Here is a 16,752-nt window from a genome sequence, read left to right as displayed (position 1 = left end):
CAGGGTGATTTAAAAGAAACAAACAAACCAACCAACCAACCCACCCAAAGTGTTTTGCTTTGGGATGAATGACAAGGAGAGACAGAAAAAGCAGAAACGTGAGTGGAATAAGAATGCCACCTGTTCTGATACTGCCTCAGGTTTGGAAGATGTCAAATGGACAAGTGTGTGCCAGAACCCATGAGGTTACACAGTGACCCAGGGACAAGGCAGTTAAATACACGAGGTATGCACAGGTATATGCTGTCCAGCAGACCCAAAAGCAGAGACTTGCCTCAGCAAGTGGTTGAAAATGAGTGTCTATAAAACTGCAGATTTCAGGAAGAAAGCACAGATGTAGTTTATTGAGGACATAGCCAGAATTTATTTTCTGCCTGCCCCATGGAAATGACTGAAGGTTGGAAGTGTTCAATTGTAGCAGCAAAGTGTTACCAAACTGCTGCTTTTGAAATCTTTGAAATAATATTAGAGGTTTGTTAGATCATCTGGAAAATCACCCAGAGACACATAACAACAAATGTCTGTGAGAAAATTATTTCCCCTACAAAACAGCAGTAATAGAAATTTTTAAGTAGAAATTATTTGCCTGCTTTTTGTTTCCTTTTTGCTGGACAGGTCTTTCAGAGTACGGTGCAGTTGACAGTGACCACAGTGGCTTTTACAAGAATGGAGTCTCTTGCAGGCAATTTTGCCTATGACTTCTTATTCTACATGAACTGCCTGAAGTGTGCAAAAACTCATTTGTCACCAAAGCAGATGACTTCCCTGTTTTTCCAATTTGTTCTGTGTCTGGTTTTCTTTCTAGGTAGAGCTAGACTTGAAGGCTCCAGGTAGCCTTAATGTCTTGGCTCTGATGTTAATTTCCTTTAATATTGAATGAGAAGATGAGCTCTCATTTTCCCAGCTGATTATTGGAATCCGCGAGATCATCCTGCAGAATACCTCTCCCATTTATTTTTTTTATTTTTTGGCCTTTCTACTGGCAATACCTAAATAAGACGAGCTGAACAAGAAGGGCATCAGGAATTTGCTTCAAAAGCATGTTTTCAGCTGTGGAGGGGAAAGGAGTTTGCCTTAAAAGGCTCAAAAAAGGCAGCATTTAAAAGGCCATGTTTTTGACATAGCTCAGTCTGAGGTTCCTCTTCCCTGCTGCTTACATTCAGAACATATAAATTATGTTTTGATTACTTTGCCATGGTAGAGGTTTGGTTCATTTAACAGTCTCCAGGTTGAATTTCTCGGGATCTTCTCTAACAGGAACACTCAATGTAGCATCACTGATCTCCAGTGGCAGCATCTGTGGGGCACTGAACAGGAGGCAGCAATGATGCTGTGGGTCACCAGCACTGTGCTGGCTTTATGTGAGGTCATATCTGCTCCCCAGGCATGATGCAGGGTCCTGAGGGGAACCACACCCCTCACCAGAACACTTCTGCTCCATGGGGCATGTTTGGCTGGAGCATCTCACTGCTGTATGGTCCCCTGATGTTTTTTAGCCTTTCTGAACCAAAAACTTCCTCAGGAAATTAAGCCCAGTAGCGTATTCCTCCCACGCATGCACCAGGATCTGAAAACAGGCAAACTTTGCTAACCAAGCTCATTTCCTAATTAGCTCTTTGGATAATAATCCAATAACAGAAATGAATAATAAAGCAAACTAATTCCCTTCCCCTTAGGAACAAAACAAAATCCCAGCCTTTGAAAGCCTAAATCTGAATTAATCTGCCAGAGAAAGGCTGAGGGTAGAGCCTCAAAATAGTCACCCCATCTGGGAGCAGAAGCCTGGAAGGTGACTGCAGGGATAGCTCACCCTATGAGCTGTGGCTCTGGCCAGGATGTGTGAGCAACTTGCTAAGCCCATCCCAGCCCAGCAATTTATCATTTTCCTATAGTGAATTCAAACCTGTGGGTAACAATCAGGGAAAGCCTGAGGCTGCCAGCTGAAGGTTTTTCCCCAGCTGCTGGGGTGTCCTCGATGAGGGCAGGCAAGGGCTCCACCATATGTCCAAACCTGTCCCCTGCCAGAGCTTACAACAGAACTTCCCTTGTTCAAGCATGGAAGGTAGGTACAGTGTGCCACAATGCTCTATTAAATGTTTAACTGAGCTGTCTTTGATACAGACCAGCAGACACTGTGCTTTGTATTTCACCCTTCTGCTGCCCGAAGTGAGAGGCTCAGGCTGGAAAGGATGCCTGCTTGGGGACATACCTGCCAGAGATGGAAAGATGTGAATTGAGACCTCAGATTTGAAAAAAGACAAGGAGAAGCTGATTACATCTCCTTTTTTCCCCTCTTTTTTTTTTTTTTTTTTTTTTTTTTTTTCCCCCCAAGAAAAAAGAGAAACCCCACACCAGAATGGCAATCAAGGCACTCAGCTGGGCTCACTCAGCACGGCCTTGCTGCTCTAAATAAGAAGAATTAAGGCAAGCAAGAGCCTTACTGAGAAAAAGGATTTGAAGGCTGTTTGAGGTCTTGTGGTTAGTTGCTGAGTTTTCACAAAAAACAAATTCTCATTAGCTGAAACTAATGATATATGAAGAAAAAGAATCAACCTAAACTACATTGCTGAATAATTGTATTTTTAAATGTTTTTTTTTTTCAACAGTGGGAAGAAAGAAGAAAGAAAAACAACTTTAAGAGACCTTTTTAGAAGATTTAGGTGTTTAGAATTGAGACAATAGCAATAAATCACAGGGTGCTGGCCCTGTGTGTGAAATGATCCAACAGTTTGTGCTGTATTTTTCTATTTTGTATTTTTCTATTTGCAGGGAAGCAATAAGCCGACTGTGTGAAGCTGTATCAGGTACAAATGGAGCTATAAAAAAGCGGAAGGTAAATACTGTTTTGGTTGAACAATTAATTTTCTGTATCTGCTTTTGATAAGCTGGCTACATGATTGCCTAACACCTTCAGTCCCTGCTGGAGTTACTGCATGTTAATCCATCTGAACTCCCTATAACAGGAAGGTGCTTGTAGCAGGGGTTTAGCCTTCTTGGTTCAGAGCCAGGGATATTTTCTTAAGGATAAATGCTTTACCCAGACTTCTTGCCCCTACCAGCATTTGCAGTGCTTGGTGTTTTACAGGTTCTAGGTTCTCAATGGTAAAATATCAGAGTTGTTTTGGCTTTTTCTAATTGCAGCTGGATGTTAATTCATTGGAGGGTTACCTGATTTTTATTTATATATGAAAAAAATGCAATACACTTAAAATGGCAGTGTTTAATGAGCTGATCACTTATTTAATAACTGGGATGCAGTGAGACGCAAAGTCAGTGGCTGCTGTCAGGTTGTCCCAGTGGGCACTACTGATTTCTAGCTGCAACTGCAGGGCTCGGGAGGAACCAACTTGTTCCTGAAAAATGAATATGAGAGTTTATTGATTTACTCAGAAATGCTTCATCCCTAGGAAACAAAGCAAAGTTCAGCAGCAGAATTAAACATTCTGAATGACTGAGTCAAATAATGAGGACTTTGCTTTAAAAATTTTTCCTGTTATTGACATAAAAACCATGCCTACAGATATTGTATTTAATCTTGACATTTGTTAGATCTCTTTACATTTGATCAAGCTATTATCGTTCTCTACTGAAGTTTTCAATAAGATATTGTAAAATGTACTTGATTTTGATATATTTCACCCCCTGAGTGATTCAGCTGACAGTCTCTGTTGTTATTCTATTCAAAGCCTCCAGTGAAGTTTCTGTCTTCTGTACTTGGCAAAAGTAACCTTCAGTTTTCTGGCATGAATATAAAGCTGACCATTTCAACAAGCAGCCTCACTTTGGTTAATGTTGACACACAGCAGGTAAGATACCTATGAATCAGTGTCCTTTTCTCTGTATATTCTCCTGTGGCTTCTGAAGGAAAGGCTGGGAGCTTCGACAGGAAAGCCAGCACCCTTTAGTCTTCTTGTGCATGCCTGGTAAAGCTGAGTTACATGATGCCTCTGAACTGAAAAATGAGGGTACTTTGGAGGAATTAGGCATGCAGCACATAGCCTGTTTGTTTCTGATGGTGTCTTCCATGGGGAGGGATCCTTAAGCACTTTGCAAGCTGTTTCTCTGCATGTGTCTCTGCCTGTGCAGTGTTCAATAAATAAGGCACTGGGCCAGACTGGAGTTTCTGACAAGTCCGAGGGAAAAAAAAGTTGATACAAATAATGAGTCAGAGCTTGGCTTTAGTGTTGCTCCAAGTTATTTAACAGCAGTGTAATATATAGGCATAATCAGTTACACTATGTGAAGTCTCTAGGCTCCATCAAGATATGTTCCCAAGAGCCTGGATCTGCCCTGGCAGTGGGGTGTGCTCCCTTCTTGGCAGATGTGATGAGGAGCTTCATCTTGCCCACTTAATTCCTCTCTCAGCTGTTGGCTTCAGCACCCAGCACCACCTTGTCAAGAGCCAGCAGTGGGTTTCACTCCAAGCTGGAGCAGGGGAACATGAGGGAGGTAATTTTGGCTCACTGGCCCTGAGGAATCACTGCACTGAGCTGATGCTGTTCTAAGTGTCAGGCAGCCCTTGAGGTTTCTCCAGAGCCCAGAGTTCTCCTGTCCCTGGACCCCTTTGCTAGGAAGGGTCTATGGCACCAGCTTTCCCTTCCTTTCAGGCACAGCAGCAAAGGGCTTCCCCACACCAGGTGAAGCTCTGGAGGCTGGCAGGTAAAGTATGGTCCTTTTAATCTGTTCCTGTTTGTAACAGGACTAAAAACTGGCCAAGCAGATCTCTTTCTGCATGCCATAATTTGCCACATGCAGGTGTGCAGAAAACTGTCTTTTGAGGTCTTTGACTACTAGACCTTTGCTAATGGAAAAGCCCATTTGTTCTATTTTTGTGCTGCCACCATGTTTCATTATGTTCCCACCTGCATAATCTGTTGCACACAAGTTTATTATAAAGAACAGTTTGTCTCCAGAGATAAGTTAGTGTTTGAAGCCTTGAGAAGTTGATGGTAGATTTGGCTAGTGAAACCTCTACCAGGTAGCAGTTTGGTGCTACTGCTGAGAGAGAGTAAGATCAGAGTATCAGTGGGGCCTGTCCATAAAAATGCTACCACTGTATGCACCATACCTTTAAATACGTTAAAATGAAATAATTTTTCAAGACTTTGTAAATGCATCCAGTGTCTCCAGTTATTCCCCTTTCAAAATCTCATTTAGCTTCATACTCACCAGTGTGTCTTTAAAAAAGGTGGTTGAATTTATCCTGAAAACCCTTTAAGGAATGATTACTTGGGGATCTAGACATTACTAAGCATGAAAGGCTAGTCTCAAAAATATTTCCATTTTTATATCCTTCCTTCACAAAAGGTATGTGCATGTATTAATGGATTAGGTGATCATTAACCTAACTGCTTGCTCTATGAAGATATATGCTTTGCTGTTTTCTAAATGTGTGGCACATCAGCATGTTTAACTAGTTTGTCATGCTTTTCAGATTATTGCCAACCATCACATGCAGTCCATCTCATTTGCTTCTGGAGGTGACCCAGTAAGTATTCATTTATAAGATATACTTCTGCAGGTATAATGAAATTATTACAGGACTAAAATTACCTGCAAATGCTTTGCTTAGTTCCTTCCTATACACAAGCACTGACTAACTGTGCTTCTGGATCGTGATCAGTACAACAAGAAAATTGAGGAACTGAGACTGGAAAGGAGATTTGGAATAGAGACTCAGTGGATCTTGGATAGATCTGTATAATTACCTTTCCCATTCCCCATCCTACAAATAAGAACTTATGAACACAGGAATTGCATCAGTTCTGTGGTCCCTCTAATCCAATACCTGTCACAAAAGTGGTCAACACCAGCACCTCTGAATTTTAGATGAATTTGTGGGTTGTAATCCAGACCTAGCTTAAACAGAAGAATGGCAGAATTTTCTCTTTGGATATAGAAGCAGGCAAGGGAAAATAGCTGGGAACCATCCCTGTGTGGCTGATGGACCCTCTCTGGAGGGCTGTAGGGATAGTGTCAGGAGTTCAGCTGCTCTGCTTGGAGAGATGCTGCCTGAGAACTGGAGCTTCCTGGAGCTGGGAACTGGGAGGGAGCCTGTATGCAGGTTCTGCACTGTCAGTCCTGCACCCAAGAGGGAGATGGAGCAAGCTGACTTCTTGAAGTATGCAGCAGGTGCTAGGTGCTGGATCTCTAGTTTGTCTTTATGTAATATTTCCATATTTTGAAAACTCAGGGTTGCATTTTCAGATCTCTGCTCAGCTGGTTGGGTGGGTAATTCTTCAGGTCTTGTTTACCTGTTCAAAATGGTATTTTAAAAAATATATTACATTGGGTTTGTACAGTGATCCCATCATATCTCACAGGCTACTCAGGCTAGGCTTGGTCAGTCCTTAATGTCAAGACCACCAAGAGATGTACTTGGACATAGGTGTCCTACAGGAAAAGGCCTTGGTGGTGCAGCTGGTGATGCTTCTCTTACTGGGAGAATGTGTAAAATGGACGTCTTGCTCAGCAGGAGTAACTATAAATCAGTGGGATGTCACATAAGGGGCATTTTGTCAGCTTGTTCGGGTAATTTTTACAAAATTCTCTTTATATTTAAAATGAGAGTTTCCAGAGGACAGGTCTCTACACCTGCTCCCACTCAGGGCTAAGCACAGTTCAGTGTTCCTCTACACTATAAAGGAGTAGCAATATTCTGTCTGACAAGAAACCCTATTCTGGCTTTATTTTAAAGCAAAGTCATCCATGCATGTGCATAAACATTGTAAGTGTATAAAAATAACAGGTAGTGCTCCAGTTACTTTTGTTTCCAGTTGTGCTATAGATCTAATTTTTCTTAAAATTATATCCTAAAATATTTATGAACTTTTAAGGAAAACCTGAAAGTAAAAAAGAAAGGAAGTTGAGTTCACTAAATTCCTAAGAAATATTTAGCTTTCTTTGTTTTAGTGATATTAATTTTGGAGATTTAAAAAAAATCATCTAGGACAAGCTCTGCTGGCCCTAAGATCTGCCTCTTGTGTCATTCATTGTGAATTATTAAATGATTGTTCCTGTGCATATTGCAAATGGAGGCCTCGTTTCCTGCCAGCTGATTGCATCTTCCCTCAAGAGAGCCATGCCTTTAGGCTGTGAATTTCATTTCCCCCATCCTGCCTTAAAGATCCAGAATAACAAAATGCATCGTTAATAATTAAAAGAATGTTATTCATTACCTCACCATTTTTACTATAACACTGAATTATCAGGTGACTCCTTGCTTTTGGAATGACTAGAAATGTTAATTTTCCTATTCCAGTTCCCTTTTCACTTTCACTAGAAAAAAGGAGGATTATTTCAGTGTTGTCTGGAAAGACACAAGTGGTTACACTGAGGTTGTCTTAACTCAGCAGCAGCCCTGTGGTCCAGAGTAATTTAACCTGGTGGTAGCTGAACTAAAATCAGGCAGCAGTCATTGAGATCTGATACCTGTTGTATTCTGCAGTATTTAACAGGTCAGATTTCCCTAAGATACTTCCAAAACTCAATCTCCATGCTACAAATTGGGAATATTCTGACCAGCCCTTTGCATGTATGTTAGCACCATTTTTTTTCCATTGAGACTGTAAAGATTGTCCCAGTTAAAAGCTGTCACTGGCAGTCACACAGCCCACTGCATCACGGAGGGGAGGCTTCTGAGCTCAGTGGGAGCAGCAGAAAGGAGCAGAATTGCCTGCTGATGAGGCACCAGTTGTGTTGCTGAATTTGGAATTGAAAATACAGTTTATTGCAGACACAAAGAATGCCAAATGGTCTAATGCATTTATCACAAGAAAATGATTCCAGGAGAGTTACTGCATCGATAGTCACCACTGTGTCACTGATCTTTTCCTTAGCCCACTTTGCTAGCACCTCACATTGTTTTCTCTGAAAGAAAAAGGCTTTTTAAAGCTAAAAATACCTCTTGCTGTAGTCAGTTGCTTTGCTGGGGTGGTAGGGTTGTTCTAATGATGTTTCTTTAAAGACATTTGTTGTCTTCTTTCCTATAGGATACAACAGACTACGTTGCATATGTAGCAAAAGATCCTGTTAATCAGAGAGGTATGGATACAATTTCCAGACTGTTATACAAGTTTTTACGACTGCTTTATCTGTACCAAGGAATTTTTTGAGTTTTAAAGTCAGAAAGCTCAATATTCTGTACAATTTCTGGCTTCCCTGGATGGATATGGGAGACAGTATAAAGCCTGGGGCTTTAAATATTGTGTTGTTTGTGCAGTGCAGTGAGAATCTGCAGGTCAGACTAAAGCTGTGCTGAGGCTGTGTATGAGAACAAGGATGGGTGGCAGGAGTGTGGTCCTGCTCCAGGCTGCCAGAGCCACCCATACTTGTTTTCATGCTGTTTCCCAGGAAGATTTCACACTAGCAGGGCTACTTCTCTTCTCTGCTTCTGATTACTGCCAGGCAGGGAGAGAAGAGGAGATAAAGGAGCACTCCATGCAGGAATTACAAGTGGAGAGTTCCCTTCCTTGAGGTATAGATTGATATTTTGAGTTAAAATAAATGCCTAGAGCAATTTCCTTAACACGTAAAAAAATCTGTCTGTGTAATGTCCTAATGCTGTCAAGATGCATAATTTCAGTATTTTACAGCTTTTCTGCTGTAAGCAATATAGCTTGTGGTTTATTTTTGTTTTGTTTTATTATTTTTTAATTTTTTTTTACAAAGCACATTTACTTAATTAAAGTAAGGTGTCTCTTGTTGCAGCATGCCACATACTGGAATGTCCCAATGGGATGGCTCAGGAGGTGATCAACACCATAGGACAGGCTTTTGAGCTCAGGTTCAAACAGTACCTGAAGAACCCATCAAGCCTGGTGACATCTAATGAAAGGTCAGCATATTCTTGGTCACTTATCTGGAGGCTTCCTTCTCTTTAGTGCTTTTCAGTAAAACAATATACTCCAAAGAGAACTGGGTTTGTTCAGCCTGGAGAGGAGAAGGTTTAGGGGAGACCTTATCACCATGTTCCAGTATTTTAAAGGGTGGCTACCAAGAAGGTGAGGGCCATTTCAATGAACCCATTGTAATTCACCTTTCTGCTGTTCTCCTCATGTCCTGGCAGTGGCCTGGGATTCTACCTGGAGTGACTTACATTCAGTCATGTGTACAGAAATAACCACAGCCACTTCTTGGCATTTTAAAGTAGGAAGCTCTCTTCTGCACACTGCTCACAATACAGGCCCTACATTAATATCTGGACCACAGTTACCCATTTCAATTACCCTTTTTCCATTGCACTGGGGACAGTTCTCGCTTTAATTTATGTCTCTCCTCACAGATTAGCTATGCTTATTTTTCTCAGGCTTTACTATAATGTCAAATTTGATTGTTTGCAGCCTCCTATGAGTAGGTAATGCTGTAACACTGCTTAACAGTGTCCTGAGCACTTGGATTCCCTGTGCAGGCAGTGACACTGGTACCCTCCATGATGCAGTGCAGCAGAACTGGTTTTAGTACAAAGCAGCAGCCCCAGCTCTAGTTTATATTTCATTTTATATAGTGGTCCATGCCATTCCACTGCTAATACTGGTCTGTTTTCCCTGGGGACAATAACCAAAGGAACAGCCCTTCCTATGGAACTCTGCTAGGTTATGCCACCAGTAAATCAGAGAAAAGAGAAATAGAAGAGGCTAATTAGATTTCCTCTTTGAGCCTAACCTGCAGCCAGCCTTGGAGCATGGTCCTTGGGCAGAGAAGTCGGATATTGCTGTGTGAATGAGTCATTCACTTCCAAACTGCTATGCATCACATAATCAAATACTTGTACTGCATATCACATAATCAACTACTTGAACTTTATCTCTTTCCTGCTTGAGGCCATTTATCCAATTTTATTCTTGTTAAACAGAGAAGTAAGATTTGAGAGGAGCTTTTTATTTTGGGACCGGAGGTAGTACAGGAAGCACCTCGTTGTTTTGCAGTGCATCAGCTGTATATTGAAACTCCCATCATTCTGCTTTAGCTCAAGAAAAGCATTGGGCAGTCTCCTTTGTGTCAGTCAGTGTTTTCTTCAAGCTAAAACAGAACGTTGTATTGATTATGGTTATTAAAATCAAGGTACATTCCACTTGGGAAAACTACATTTATTTTGTTAGCAATTCTTGATGTTCTAAAACAGTTGCAGGGCTATCTGACTAAATGTCATGAAGTTTTAATTTTCTCTTGTAAGCCCCCCGTGCCCCAGGAATCTCTCGACTTATGCAGTTGAAACAAGAAGCCAGAGGAATTAATTTTATGGTCTACATTTTGGGTGATGCATTTTCAAGTCAAAGAAAAGGGATTTGTGTTTCCTGGCGCTAAGAAAATGACTTTACCTTCCTGCACCCCAAACTGTGATGACTCCGTTTTTAGTTGAGGATGAAGTACCTGGAAAAATGAACAGCTCTGAAAGTTCAGCCTCAAAGCCCTTTACAGCCTCCATATGGCTAATCTGTGTATTGTGAGATGTACAAACACTGGGGATGTTTGCCTGCACTAGAAAGCAGTTGATTGCATCAGTTGCTTTTTTATTTTTTTTCCCCCTCCATATTGTTTCAGCGAGGCAGCAAATGCTAATGGATCAGCTGGGAATTCACAGGAGAGGGAGGATCATGAATATTACAACGAAATTCCAGGGAAAGAGCCTCCCACTGGTGGAGTGTTAGACATGCGAATGAAAGTGCAAACAGACCAAAGGGCTAAGTGTCTTGTACAGTGCAGGAAGCAGTGTTGCTTGGTAAGTACATCATCTTCTGGGATAGCTGTTCACTGCTGGGGATGAATAATAAAGTGTTGGTGTGGTGTAAAGCGCGTCCTGATTATCCTGGGAAAGGGTTTTTTTAGGATAGATTTAATGATGCTTAGTACATAATTGAATCCCAGAGCACTTTCTGAATATTAACTAGTTTGTCCTTAGAGTACTTTCAGGAGACCAAGAAATGGTCCCTTGTTCACTTGTTAGCTGTGAGAAGCAAATAGATACATATTGGCTTGTCTGAGAGAATATGTGCAAAATCTGGGACCTCCTGACTGTGTGATCTGATAAATATTTCATCCTCTCCGTTGTGCTCCACAACCTGTACATACAACATTAACTGATTGTAATGTATATACAACATTAGTTACCCTTGTAGTGTTTCATGAGGCACTGTTAAATCAGCTATGGCAGCAAAAGGTGTATGTATCTGTGGCTCTGGATGAGATAGTGGGAGATAAAACCCAATCAGTCAGGGAGTAAGAGTAGCTGAGTTCAGACTGGCTGCACAGACTTTAAAGCCTTGTGTGTGAGTTCTTGGAAACACCTGTGTGTCCCTGCTCAGGGGAGCTGGCACCACCACCCTGCTTGGAGGGAGAGCACTCAGACATGCCTGCTGAACCCAGGCAGTGCTGCCAAAAATGTTGCTGCACCCAAGTTTTATTTGCGTCTTCTGGCAACTGCTCCCAGGTTCCTGTGTGTTCCTAAGCTACTGCTTCATCTGTTTTTTGCTTTGTTGACTTCAGCAGTACTGCACATCTCAGCTGTGGGCCTGGTGGTCTCCACCTCCCCAGTGGTTCTCTATAAAGATGTTTTACTCTTCCCTGAGTTTGCATTTGAACTTCCCCAGAGTTGTTTGCATGTAAATGCAAATGCCTTTTTTTTCCATGGAGTGTTACCTTTTCCAATGACCTTCTAGTGATGCTCAGACAACTTGATTATTGTTTTCCTTTAAAACCATGATGTATGTAGTTACTTCTCCTTGGTTTTATTGCAAGGAACATTTACAAGAAAATCTGAACGTTATTACCTAGGACTTATACTGTATATAAAGATTAGATACATGATTGGGCGGTTAATGGTCTCTGTGAGGCTGGAGTATGCCCAGACATGACAAGTTGTAGATTAGCATGAAATTTTTTTTGAGAAGCTAGGAATTTATGGTTTTTTTGTGAAGAAAGAAAGTTTAGGTCTCTCTATATCACTTAATCAGTGCATGGATAGTTCAAAGTTACCTGAGGGTTTTAAAGGACTCTTTTACATGACTGCTTTTACAATCTTTCTACAGACAGGCAGCCCAACATTCATCAGTATATATGAAAATTGCCCAGAAGAACACAAAACAGTGGGTATGTAGTCTGTTTTCCTTCTCATGCATATGAAGAATTAACCAAGGCAGAGACTGCCTGGAAGAGCTGCCCCTCAGCTTTTGATACAATGGTGAAAAGTGTTCTACTAACAAGGTCATTTCTAGTTCCCTGGATGAAGGGCAGACAGAAAAAGCCTTAGAGCTTTTCTAAAGGCCACTGATCTATCTTCATGTCTGCTGGCAGACTTCCTCCTTTTACTTGTCATGATACTGTACAGTAGCTTTTTGTTTTTTCATTCTATTTCATACTTGTTGTTGTTTTTACTCCCCTTTATACCCTTTGAAAAAGAAAGATACTTCATTGTTTATCAGACTCTGAAAAGATCTTTTTCTCCAAAAAATGCTTGATGAAACCCAAACTATCAGTGCTGGGTGGTTGGGAGACTGTGCCTGTGGTTGCAGCATCACTGGCTTCTCAGTCTGACCGTGCCCTTCCCCTGCTTCGTGCCCCAGCTCAGTTCGCCTTTAACAAAACTGGGACCCTGGGAGACCACCAGCCTCCATCCCTTTCTGGACTTCTCTTGCCACAGCTGATGCCCTGAGCTCATTTCCTTCCCTCTTATGTTTCACTGCATAATGAGGTCCTTTTTGTATTCCCACCTGTACTGCTCTAAAGGGCTCTATTGCACTGTCTGCAGGGAATAGTTCAATTTCTTGTGTTATTTGTGATTTCAGGAAAGGAGAATAAAATAGTTTCTACAAAGAGGGTGAACAAATAAGAGAATGAATGAATAGATCTATGAATAAAACGTTTGCTAATGAGCAAAAATATGTGTGCTATCTGGCTAGCTCAAGTGCTATTATTCTCATGCACTACAGGGGATATTCTGTTAGCCTGTTCTGAGGCTTGGATCCCAACCTGACAGATGTGGCTTTGGCTCTCCAGGCAGAGCCACAAAGCATCAACCTCCTCCATCTTCCCTGCTCCACCAGAATAGCAAGAGAGAGAATTGTTCTGCTTCCCACAAGCTTTTTTTGTGGTGCAGAGGGAAATGAAAGCCAACGTATATGTGTCTCTGCAAAGTCATATGTATTGATTTCTTTTCAGTCAGTGGGGGGTTTACTACTGGCATTGATTGAAGGAGAGCTGATCCATTATGGAACATTTTTTATAATCTTCATTCTAACTGGTTTTGGACAGTGTACCTTGTGCCTTCTAGCCATCAGGAGAAACAAGTTCATCAAGCAATTTTCTTTTCCTTCTGAGCAACTTTATCATGATATATAAGAACAACAATCTCCCTATATCCGTTTTTGAGAGTTATTTTAACTTGATTTTTTTTTAAAGAAGAAGGAAATCAGTGCATACTATATACTAATTGCAGGTAATTGTGAAAGATTACGGAAGACAAAAGAGGCAACATTATTGAAGCCTGCCTACAAAACAGATCTTTTTGATGATCCCTGTTACATCAACACACAGACCCTACAGCCTGCAGTCTGTGCAGCCCGTGGTACAGCAGCAACACAGATCCATGGGAGCCCAGTGCGTCAGGCCAGTAGGTTCCCACTGCAATACCATTTCTTTCTAAGATTTGAAAGGAGGGGGTCTTGTCAGCTCTGTGCATGGAGAAAGATTTTGGTTTCCCAATAAGAAATATAGAAAAGTCTGAGAGAAGAAATCCTTCCTGGTTGTGGTTTTTTTTTTTTCTTTTTTTGCTTGTTAAACTAAAGGCAAAGGGGATTAAAGTAGTGATGGTAAGCATGCAGAGTAACCTTTTATCTTCTGTGGCTGACTGATAACAATAAATAGTGTTCCACAGGTAATAGTAAGCAAGTCTTTAAGTTGATGTGAAATCTTGGGATTGTACCATACCTCAAGGAAGAGGGCTCAGCTGCATGCTCAAGATTTAAACCACTCTAAGGTAGAAGCAGCCTCAGATGCCTTTGCTTCAGAGGCAATAGTATGAAGGGTCCAAGTGGGGTTGTTCTGTCTTTTCTCAATTGTTGCATCAGTGACCATTGAATCTCCAATAATTTCTGAATCAAACTGTCTGACCAGTAGTATCTATCAAATTTATGTCAAATTAAGTCTTCATTCACAAATCGAAGTGGTGGATATCCATTACCTAACCATATAGTTGCTAGTGGTTGTCCTCATTGTTGAAAATACTTCATGTATTAGATTTACCTTTTATGATTACCCACTGAGTGTTCCACACAAGAAAGTGGGAAAAGGACAGAACTACAGTAAAGGAAATCTGTGATCACTTTGACATTTCAAGTCCAGGGCTGTGTTAATGCTCTAAATAGAACTGGCTATATCCTGAGGAGCCTTAGGTTGCACAATTCCATTGAAGAAGTGGTATCCTCTTATTTTCCTTAGAAAAATCCTGCCTGTGAGTCATTTGCAGTCTGACTGGCTATATCCCAAACCACCCAGTTTTGTTAGTACATTCAGTAATTGTTCGTTTTTTTCACAGCAGATGCATCATGCTGTAATCCTTCCCTTCTGGCTATGTTGGCCATGTTGTCTTACATTCCTGCACATAGCTGGAGCCACTCGGTATGACTCTCCTAATGATCCATGGCAATCATCTCCTCAGAGCATGTTAAGGAAGAAGGAAAAACTAGATCGTAAAAAAAAAAAAAAAAAAAAAAAAAATTGCTTAAAACACAGCAGAAATCTTCTTTTTACAGGGAAGATTTGAGTTTTTAATACAACCAAAGAAATAAAACCCCAAAATATTAGAGCATCAGAAACATTCCTGATTCCAGTCCCTGTTGCCTAGTTACCCAAGGTTTTCCCATCTAAGGTATGGGAGAAGATGGTGTTACAATTTTACCTAATGCACTGGAGGGTGTGAGCATTCATGTCTGCATGTTATTGCAGTCTGTAAGGTTGGTTTGATCACAGCTTCAAGACCTCTCGAATTTTTTAAAAGCTATAAAAAATAGTCTTGCATCCTTTCAGGATGAAGGTCTAGGTGAAGTGTCCAAATCAATCCCTTTCATTTAATTGTAGAGTTACTGGAAGCTGTTCAGCAGAATGCCACAAGCAACACAGCTGGTCTCTGTGTTCTGCCACAAATAAAGCAACAGCTAAAGAATGAAGATTGTTACCATGGCAAATTAAACAGGAAAGCAGCAGAGAGCCTCTTAGTCAATGATGGGGACTTTCTGGTGAGAGAGAGCACAACGTCACCTGGTCAGTATGTCCTCAGTGGGCTTCAGGGAGGGCAAGCAAAGCATCTGCTCTTGGTGGATCCTGAGGGCAAGGTATGAAAATGACATATACTTTAAATTTCAAGGCTGCTCAGATATTTCAGTCAAACTGCCTGGATGCATTCCAGCAAGTAAAACTGCCCTGATTCCATCCTGCTTAGTTTAAATTTTGTCACTGCCTCCAGTAAGTTTGAAAGTTCAATCCAAGATTTTACCAGCACTGAAGCACCATGAAAGTACCATGAGGTACTTAAATATGGTTGTTAGTCCAGGTGCTGATAATTAGCATAAACACTTGATACATGCTTTGGGTCATAATTCTATTGATAGAAAAATAACCCTAACTTGAAATAATGAATGTTCTGGATACAGAAAGGGTAGAGCTGGTTTGTTGCCAATTTAGTTCTGCTTATTTCTGCTCAGGGCTACCGGAGCACTTCAGAGTGACATCTCACAGAGGAGAGATTAATTAGAAAAGTAATCCTCAGTGGGATTTAGGTAACATTGTATCTCTTCTGTATGTCAAGAACAGGTCTGGAATTACTGTCTAAAAGCTAATGAGCCTGTTCCAATGAGCTGATCTGTGTTTAATGTGCCAGGCTCATGTCCAACCAAGTGTAAGTACAATCTAACCATAAACTTCTTCTTTTGCTTCTTTCATTAGGTGAGAACCAAAGACCATGTATTTGATAGTGTGGGTCATCTTATCCAGTATCACATGGAAAATAATTTGCCAATCATCTCTTCTGGAAGTGAAGTGAGCTTGAAGCAGCCTGTAAGGAAGGAGAGTAATGTGGGACAGATGCAGTACCACAAATAATCCCTTGGATATCACAGATCCTGAGACAATATCTGAAACTGTATCGTGGACTTTCTATTATGACAACAGTTCAAAAAAGCATAGACTGCACTTTCTGCTGCTGTTCCAGAAGATACCCTTGTGTGTGTGTATGTATGAATATATGTATATGTGTATATCTATGTAGATCCATGGAGATCAACAAGCATAGTTATATAGATACATATAATCTTAATGAAATTACACCTTCAGAGTGTGAGATTCATTTGTGAGAAGATATTTTAGACATGCACAAATGTCACTTTTAAGGTCACACTGAACCAGTAACTATTTAAAAGCACAATTAAACCTCTACATACAAAAGCTCACTTGAACAAACTGCTGGAACATTAGTATGTGCCTTTTAGCATAGAATTATTGGAAACTGATATTATTTATACTGAAATAGTTTGGGGCAGTTAAAAAACGTGTCTAAGCTTTTAACTATTTGGCAAAACAAATACAGTTTGAATATTACTAAAATGTCATCTGCTTTTGATAGACACTAACCATTTCATTTTGCTTGTAACAGCACTTTACTAGCAAGTAATGTTTGAAATGACTAGTATTCACAGTACAGAAAATTGTCCAGTTTCTTAATAATTTTTATCACCAAGTCAGACTACTCCAAGTCTTAACATA

At 40.7% G+C, this 16,752-nt stretch overlaps 1 protein-coding gene across 2 annotated transcripts in view; it reads left to right on the top strand.

The window, feature by feature from the left end:
- Positions 1 to 16,552, top strand: part of SHC4 (SHC adaptor protein 4) — a 28,605-nt gene extending 12,053 nt beyond the window's left edge. Inside the window, exons 3-12 of one of the 2 annotated variants that reach the window (XM_030456877.1) lie at positions 2,770 to 2,833; positions 3,687 to 3,806; positions 5,435 to 5,488; positions 7,992 to 8,043; positions 8,710 to 8,836; positions 10,543 to 10,720; positions 12,027 to 12,087; positions 13,433 to 13,606; positions 15,073 to 15,326; positions 15,937 to 16,552. In XM_030456877.1, the coding sequence (XP_030312737.1) occupies positions 2,770 to 2,833; positions 3,687 to 3,806; positions 5,435 to 5,488; positions 7,992 to 8,043; positions 8,710 to 8,836; positions 10,543 to 10,720; positions 12,027 to 12,087; positions 13,433 to 13,606; positions 15,073 to 15,326; positions 15,937 to 16,092 (1,240 nt within the window). In that variant the 3' untranslated portion in view covers positions 16,093 to 16,552. The remainder of the gene's footprint in view (positions 1 to 2,769; positions 2,834 to 3,686; positions 3,807 to 5,434; positions 5,489 to 7,991; positions 8,044 to 8,709; positions 8,837 to 10,542; positions 10,721 to 12,026; positions 12,088 to 13,432; positions 13,607 to 15,072; positions 15,327 to 15,936) is intronic. The other variant, XM_030456878.1, reaches the window with a different exon arrangement.
- Positions 16,553 to 16,752: the final 200 nt, after the last annotated feature.

The sequence above is a fragment of the Calypte anna genome, chromosome 10 (genome assembly GCF_003957555.1).
Source record: "Calypte anna isolate BGI_N300 chromosome 10, bCalAnn1_v1.p, whole genome shotgun sequence".
In the NCBI taxonomy this organism is placed as follows: Eukaryota; Metazoa; Chordata; class Aves; order Apodiformes; family Trochilidae; genus Calypte; species Calypte anna.
Note: the sequence above shows the minus strand (reverse complement) of the source record. Positions and strands in the feature narration are given on the sequence as shown.